At 44.6% G+C, this 8,499-nt stretch overlaps 1 protein-coding gene across 1 annotated transcript in view; it reads right to left on the bottom strand.

Moving 5' to 3' along the window:
- GDF11 (growth differentiation factor 11) overlaps nucleotides 1-8,039 on the bottom strand; it is a gene marked incomplete at its 5' end in the record, with an annotated part of 29,194 nt that extends 21,155 nt beyond the window's left edge. The window contains one exon of the mRNA XM_080994843.1: nucleotides 7,637-8,039. Coding sequence (XP_080850969.1) covers nucleotides 7,637-8,039 — 403 coding nt within the window. The remainder of the gene's footprint in view (nucleotides 1-7,636) is intronic.
- Nucleotides 8,040-8,499: the final 460 nt, after the last annotated feature.

Genomic DNA, 8,499 nt, shown 5'->3' on the forward strand with positions numbered 1-8,499 from the left:
ACTGATGGCCACCGTCTTTACCTGACTGCATAGGTGTTCCTCTATTCCAAATACCTTTCTTCTAAACCTTTGCATGTCTTCCTTACGAGGCTCCTAGAGCAGTTGTGTTTTTTTTTAATCTGGTGGCCATTTTGTCTCTTGTTCAGAGGCCAGATTTTCTTTTTCAGCCATTCAATCTCTCGAGTTGATTTCAAGTCCAGCGGTTCAGTGTGAATCACCCCTTCTGAGAATTTAATGGCTTTCAGTGTTCTGATTCCCTTAACCACCTCAGTAGTGTTCTGGAGGCAGCCTGACATAGCAGCCAAGTCCAATGTAGAGGCTTGACCCACCATTTTAGATCTCTCTCTTCTAAAAACAACCACTTTCTGGATAGCCAGTATGTGCCATTTATGCAAATAACTCGCCAAATAGTGCTCAGGCTTTGTAAATAAATCTCTATATATTGTGGGGTCAAATCATCCAATTTGAGAGCCGGAAGTGGGTGGCTCTTCTGGGAGCCTCACAACCACAATGCTTTCATCCAGTGCTATTTTTCTAGAAAAAGAATTGCCAAAACTCACCATGAACACCTCCCTTGTCCAATCACAGCTCCTCTTACATAATCAAGTTTCTCTATCACTCCCAAAGAGTGCAAGAGGACAGTTAGAACATCAAAATCCTTACTGTATTCTTTGACACTATAGTTATTTCAGTGAAGCAGAAAAAGATTATGTTTGTAGAGTTGTTAACACAGGCGCTTATTTGGTAACGCAGGAAAATAAACCTAATTGGTCTAAGCCCCAGTAAGCCAGTGGTTGATAACTGAAGTCTATGAGCCACATCCAATTGGATTGTGCCAACTGGCCCACTGGTCTTGATAAGTCTCCTCACACAGACCTGAGCCCTTCAGTGTAATAAAATAATACTGTGGTCTGGAAATGCCACTGCTTGCCATATTGTAGTGAGATACAGGGCAATGCATGACATAGTGCCTAGAAATCATAAAAATATTCCAGGAAGGATTTTGCCCATTGCTTCTAACCTTCTTCAAGCTACAGTCTCTATGTGGCTTTAATGTCAGATTTCATGTCATGAATCTTGTTGCCGTAAGCTCAGAAATACATCAAGCCTACCTAAGAACCACTGAGTGCCTACCTCCAACACATAATGTTGCCTTTGACTTAGTTCTAGCAGTTTCACTAACTGTCCTAACTTTTGGGAATATAACTTGAGCTGAAGCAGGTTCAGCTTCTAATAAACACCAACCAAATTATTTTTATGCCAGTTCTGTGCTGCTGCCCACACAGTAAAAGGGTTAGGATGCTCTGATCCTTCTAGGATCTAGGTACTTAAGTAATTGTTGATTAGCAAGAAGATTTGTCTTGTCAAGCAATATGCCTAAATAATCAAGAGTTATGGTAACCATTTCCATCTCAGCAGCAGCAAATACCCAGCATCCAGCACAGATAGATAATGAGATCGCTCTCTAACGAGAAATTGTTTTGTTGTGGCTCTCTTTTCACTCTCACCTTTTGAGTCAGCATCCAAACACATATCCTTTGCTCTCTATACTTGATTGAGTCCCAATTTCCGCTAGACACAAGCTCATGATGACCCCGCCCACTATGTTTCCATGACTGACTAATGAATCCTGATTCTCCATCCAATATATACTTATCCAATGTTAGACCTCTGTGTGGATGGCCTCCAGGTTCTCTGTCCTGCATAAAAAACTGTATGGACAAGAAGATACCATCAGACTTTTGATATCGCAGGCTTCCTGGAAATTGCTGTTCCAAAGGGATCATGTATCCCAGTTGTGATGGCAGAACCTTGTGTATTCAAGAAAACAAAGATGCTTTCCTTGATCAGCAGCAAACTGGTAAATAATTATTTAACCTCACACAGTCTTGAAGAAGCAAGGTAGGGATCTGGTAATTGTGGCAATGCAGAAAGAGAACCAAATGACAAACCAAAAATGTACACAGAAACAAATAGATATACCGTATTTTTTGCACCATAACACTCACTTTTTTCCTCCTAAAAAGTAAGAGGAAATGTCTGTGCGTGTTATGGAGGGAATGCCTACGGGTGGCATGCCTACGGATTTTCCTCCTCTAAAAACTACGTGCGTGTTATGGTCAGGTGCGTGTTACAGAGCGAAAAATACGGTATATAGATTAAAAGAAAGAATAAATTTAGTAATCTGTATAATTTACATTGTCGGAAGTAAGCCTTGATGCACTCTAGAACATAATCTACTCTCTGCATTGTGTTCTGCATAGGGCTGTGGCATGTCCTGAATGCACGTATGCAAACCGCACATGCACGCAGATACAAAATAAAAGGGAAACCGAGAGGACAAAACTGTCCCCATTGAGATACCGCTCCAGAAGCCACACAATACTTCAGAAGAATCTACGATCCAGTTGCAAGCAACAGCAAGGATGATGGAAGGAAGGAACAGACTAACTTTTTCTAAATTGGCATGTCCTAAAACAAGGAGATGGAATCACAGAGGCCATAATGACAAAAAAAGCATAGCTATAAAATGTTATTTGTGAAGGGATCCCTTATGTACTAAGCCTTCAGCAGTAGAACATGAAACCCTGAAGAATAAGATACCTCCCCCCATACTGAAGAGTCAATTCAACTCAAACAAGACATATCTCTCTTCATCTCTTTTTTTAAAGCTATATATGAAAGGAAAAAACGAACTTATCTGGAAGATCTTTTGGACACTGAGGGGAAGCAAGTCAGTGTTAGAATAGAGCAGGCTTCCTCAACCTCGGCCCTTCAGATGTTTTTGGCCTACAACTCCCATGATCCCTAGCTAGCAGGACCAGTGGTCAGGGATGATGGGAATTGTAGTCTCAAAACATCTGGAGGGCCGAGGCTGCGGAAGCCTGCTATTGAATAGAGTAATATCTATGAACAAGGATGTGGTGGTAGTGGTGGTAGAATGTTCCTCCTAAAAGTCAGGCAGCTAAGGGTTTTAATCAGGATTGCTTGGGGTCAACATCGCCTCACAATATTGCAAGCGGGTTATTTATTATTCATTGTTATTTATTTCATTTCTATCCCACCCTTCATCACAAAATGATCCCAAGGCAGATTACATCAAAGCAACAAATAAAACCAGTATTACAGAGTCATAAAAATCATTCCAAGTATTCAGCATAGTTAAACTCCTATATTCACAGCCCCCCACGCTTATTTACACCCTTGAGCTTTGACGGGTAATTCCACCCACAGAAAAGAAGGACCAAGCCCACTGTATCACCACTGTGTGATGAGACCTTGTACACCCAAGATTTATCCTAAACTATACCAAACAAGCACAGCAAACAGTTGCTTTGCTCTTCCCATCCTTCCACAAGGAGGCATGTGAAGCTAGTCATTTTCTGTCCATGATGGAGGCAGAAGTTCCATTCTTGGAAACATATTGCATCCTACCAGACTTCTCCAGAAAAAATAAGAACTACATATGCCTTTGCAAGGGTTAGGGTTAGATCAAGTTGGACCAAACAGGCCTTCTTTCTAATACTACCTCAAATCCTCTTCCAGTTTTCAGTGTCATTAAGAAATATGTAGGGAAACTAAACAAGATCAAGGATGGAATCAGAGGAATTTTCAAGGTAGACTGGCAGCTCTATTTATGTAGGAGACTGCATGAACAACTCTCTCTAACTATGGTTGAGTCGATGATGGACTACTTACTTTACATGAGGCCGTTCCCACACTTCAAACATGAGATGGGATTGCTCTAAATTTAGTGATGAATATGGACAAAGTGTATTGCAAGTACTTCATTATGTTTGGTTGTACTCCTTACCTGTCAATTCTTGCTCACTTCACCATCAGGTTACCTAAGCTTTTGCCTCATAGTGATTTCACTAATGATTCCTTAGCCTGAATATCTGGCTAATAGCCAGTGAAGTAATTCTGATTATCCTCTGACAGATATTGATTTCGAAGAAGAAACATTACATGTCTCTTTGAACTTTATTGAGCTAATATAATCAGCACAAATTGCTACAGAAGCTTAAAACCAGCTTATTTAGTGCTGGGTCATTTTTGTTGCGATATTTCTGCTGGTTGTTGTAAAATATGTTTGGGTTAAGGAAGTCAGAGGAAAAGAATATTACACTAATCAATAGTAACACAATTCTTCTGTTTAACCCTCTAAGCTCAGGTACACTCCAACTTCTCTCAGCTCTCAGTTCACCAGAAATTGGGATTTAAGAGTTAGTTCTGATGATCCAGCCATGAATATTTATGGCATGTGCAGACAATGGATTTAGAGACATTTAACAGTTCTGAGATGAGTTCGCTACCATAATCAAAGCCTGTTTTTATGTATCTGCCTTTCTGGAATTAAAATTATTAATTAGGTAAGGATTATAAGTCAGCTTGCATATTAAAATGCTAACAAACATATTACAAATGTAACAAGAAGTTGATGAGGTTGTGCATACTGTATAGGTAATTATTCCATGTGGTTCCTGGCTGGAGTCAAATAGGTCTGTTCTGGTTCTTGTAATTTAAGGGACAAAAAACCCTCACATCTATATAAGAATTTACAAGATGGGTGTACAGTGTGCTCTAATTCAGGTGTTGCTGCTATTTAGCATTGAGTGAACACCACTAGCATTCTGAGTGCTGGAAAATCGGCTGAGTTACAATGACATTTAGCATCCAGAAAAGTATTGTCATGCGGTTACCATTCAGAATCTCAGCTCTACCTTGGTGCTGTCATTGCATTCTACACTGACATACAGCCTCATTGAAAACTGGAACTAGAGAGGACCAGAGTATGACTCAAGATGTGCATCACTGATCAGTGCTGATAGCTCCAATCCTGCAAAAGTTAGTCATCATGGTCAAGTTTCACTGAAAGCAATAGAAAATTAAGTAATTTGCAATTAACTTGTTCCATTGGTTTCAATGGAGCTTTGTGATATCAAGCTTTAGCTGGATAGGAGCTGATAGTTCACACATGCGGTTATCTTTTTTTTTAAAAATCAATGTAATATAAGGAAATTGTAAGTTCTGTTCCTCGGGATCCATGATGACTCCTTCACACAGGAGAATCATTGCTTGACTTGCACTTAACAAATGGACATGTGTGTTTGAATTAGTTACAAGAGAGATATGCTAAATCAAGTTTTAAGCAGTTGTGGAGCCAGTTGTATGTAGAGTTTTCATATAGGACCACCTGTCATATGAAGAATGGTTGGGCATTACACTCCAGGATAATGATGTCTTGTAGCTAGGTAGCTAGTTGTGTGTATACTTGCTCTTCTCTTCAGGCTCCCATGCACCCCACAACTTTCAAAAGACTGAGTAAGTGAAGCTTAGATTTTGTTATCCCTAAAAGGTACTGCTTCTGAGGTTCCAAGGACTCACTGTTCAGATAGAATGCACCTGCTGTTTGCTGCACCGCAGCAAGTCAGCTGTGGTACAAAAAATGTACCTGCTTCTATCCAATCAGTAGTATCTGCTTAGCCATAAGTTTAGGATTTAGCCCTCTCCCCTACCTGTGGCTATATACAATGGCTGAATGTCCTTTACTGTGTTAGGCTGCTGGCGCTTAGCAAATGGTCCTGGGCTGTCACCCTCACTGAGCCTCACAGTTCCGGAGGTTCGTACTTAACCTGAAACTGTTCTTAACCTGAAGCACCACTTTAGCTAATGGGGCCTCCTGCTGCCGCTGCGCACCAGAGCATGATTTCTGTTCTCATCCTGGAGCAAAGTTCTTAACCCAAGGTAATATTTATGGGTTAGCAGAGTCTGTAACCTGAAGCGTATGTAACCCGAGGTACCACTGTATAATTATTCCAAGGGCGGGGGAGCCACAAAATTTAACATTTGTTTAAAAATACCTGAAGGAATAGCACAAGATCTCTTGTGCCCATTTTGTGTCCCTGTTCAGTTGGCACTGGGAGCAAATGTCCCTACCACTCCAAGAGAACTGTGTGGCTCCTGTCACACAGAGATTTTAACAGAAAGCTTGACATTCTATCTTCCACCCACATCACTTATTATGTTCTTAGAGAGGGCGCATATTTCAAAGTGAATAAGTAAGAGGCCTTCCTTCCAAATAACTGCATGCCCAGAACAAAAAAAAAATATCTGGCAGTGCTCCCTCCAGAGTTGGTTTCAAACACCAAATCCTGACACATGCGGTGATGCCCCAAGTTTTGAAATATGCCTGGAACACCAGAGGTTCCCAGAGGTTGAATATTGCTGTTGGGTTTTCACATTCAGCCCACTTACAGATAAACTTGGCAAGAGGACACAACAGCAAGAAATATTGCACAGCACTTAGGCCCAAGCTGTCACCACCCCCTGGCGACTCTGTTTTCCCAAAACACTAAGAAACATTTATTTTTAACTGGGGGTTTTTTTGCACAAAAGGGGGGGGGTGCCATCCATGTGAGTCTACAATAAATGAGAGAAGTACAAAGGGCCATGGATCTTGGCAGACCTGGAAAGGGAACAGGGAGGGAGTGTGTGTGCATGCTCAGGGAGGCAGCTGGATATTCCAAAGCCTCGGACTGGACAAACTTCTCGAGCTGTTTGCAGCTGGCGAAAGGCAACCTCACAAAAGGGATTACGCCTTCACTTGGCAGGGGGAGAAAAAGGAGCCACACTCTCTCCAGAGCTGAGAAATGCCGTTTCCCCCTTTCTACTTGCAAGAGAGCTGGAGTGGCAGACCGCTTTCAGAATCATGACACCTTTGGCAGCAGCGCTTCGGGGCCAGAGCCTCTCCATGACCTCTCCTAGGTTTATTTGGCTTTGGCAAGGGGGGGGGGGGAGTACTTTTCATGCAACGCCAACCTATGCGCGCGCGCACACCCCCCCAACCGCCTTCTTTTCCAAAGCCCCAGCTCGGAAATCCACAGAAGATCCGCAAAGAGCACAGCGACAAAGCTCACCGCTAAGACGAGTTTGCACAATACTCTGAACGCAAAAGGCTCGATGGAGCCACTCTACACAAAGCAGACCTTTCCTCCTTCAGACGCAGCCGGTTGGCAAAGAACTTTGCACAACTTAAAAGCGACGGTGGGGCTTTTTGGGGGGGGGGGCGATAACCTCATTGCATTTCCCCTTTCTTTTCTTTTTCTTTTTTTGCAAATAGAGGAAAGGGAGCCGAAGGTATCTTTGAGGGCAGGGAGATGATACCTTTTAATGTGTACCAGCACACGAACAACCAACCATTCAGGTCAGTCCCCTCCCGGCCATTGCTCTCGACTTGTTCAGCATGGAATAAAGCAGCTCATGGAGAGAGTCTGAGAAATATTGCCAGCGCTGTGGAGGAGGAGGAGGCTGAGGATGCCTCCTGAACACCTGGTCAGCGCGCATCCCCCTCCACATACAGAAGAGCAACCAATCTGGGCTCAGGGGTCCCTGAGGATGGCAGCGCTGCCTGCTCTCTCAGAGTGATTTATTCCTCGCTGAAATAAACAATAAGCTCCGGGACTAGCAGAGGCGATGTGGGGTGGCCGGGCGAGAAGCCTGCTTTCTTCCTTCGCTCGGCGCCCCCACCCCACCCCACCCTCCAAAAAAAAACCCCAGATACCGCTAAAGTTGCGCTTCCCATGCACCCAAAGATCCCCTTAGCCCGGCCGTGCCTCGTTAACAAAGAACTTACTTTCTTGTGCCATGCTGATGACAGTCTCGGTGGTGGCATGGTACTCGTCTTCCTCCAGATAGTCGTCGTGCTGGAAGGAGTCCCCCTGGAAGTCGTGCAAGTCCAAGATCTGCTGCAGCGGAGGCGCTTTGGGCAACAACTGGTTGACCACCTCTCGGGTGATGTTGGGCGCCTCTTTGAGCCTCAGCTTGCTGAGGATCTGCGACTTGATGCTCTCCAGCCTCATCTCCTTGCTGTGCTTCCGCCACAGACACACCGGGCAGCCCTGGTCCTCTGCCTCTGTCACCAAGGGGACTCCCACCGTGGGCGCTTTATCCGCCCCTCGCTCCGCCGGCTCCCCCGTGCAGAACTCCAAAGACAGCACCAGGCAGCAGAAGAGCACACGAGACCTGGGCACCCGCATGGTGGGCGAGCTGCGCGGTGCACCCTCCCGCCCCCCGCCCGCACCAAACCCCGGTCCTTTCTCTTGCAAACAAACAAAAAAATCGCCCTGCTTTGGCCGTGCAGGGGGGATGGGGAGGGATGGCGAGCAGCAGCTGCTGGGAGCTGGTTGTTGTTGTTGGTGCTGCTGCTGCTGCTCTTCTGATGGCTAGAAGTTCTTTGGGTTGGAGATGGTGGGTGACTTGCTGGTTGGGGGAAAGGAAAGGCCGGGGTGGGGGGGGAGAGGGGAGGAAAAAAAAGGACTCTCCTTTTATATCCCAACTGAACTGTGTCGTAAAAAGCCTTGATTGGCTGCGGAGGCAACAAAAGATCTCCTGGCAAAAGGGCTGTCACCAAAGGGGGAAAAGCGAGCGAGGAGTTCTGCGCGCTCGTCTCGTGTAAGCGCGGAGCAGTCCAGCCTCGCTCGCCTCTGTGTGTCAAAC

This window comes from Podarcis pityusensis, assembly GCF_964106645.2.
Source record: "Podarcis pityusensis genome assembly, chromosome: 2".
Taxonomy (NCBI): Eukaryota; Metazoa; Chordata; class Lepidosauria; order Squamata; family Lacertidae; genus Podarcis; species Podarcis pityusensis.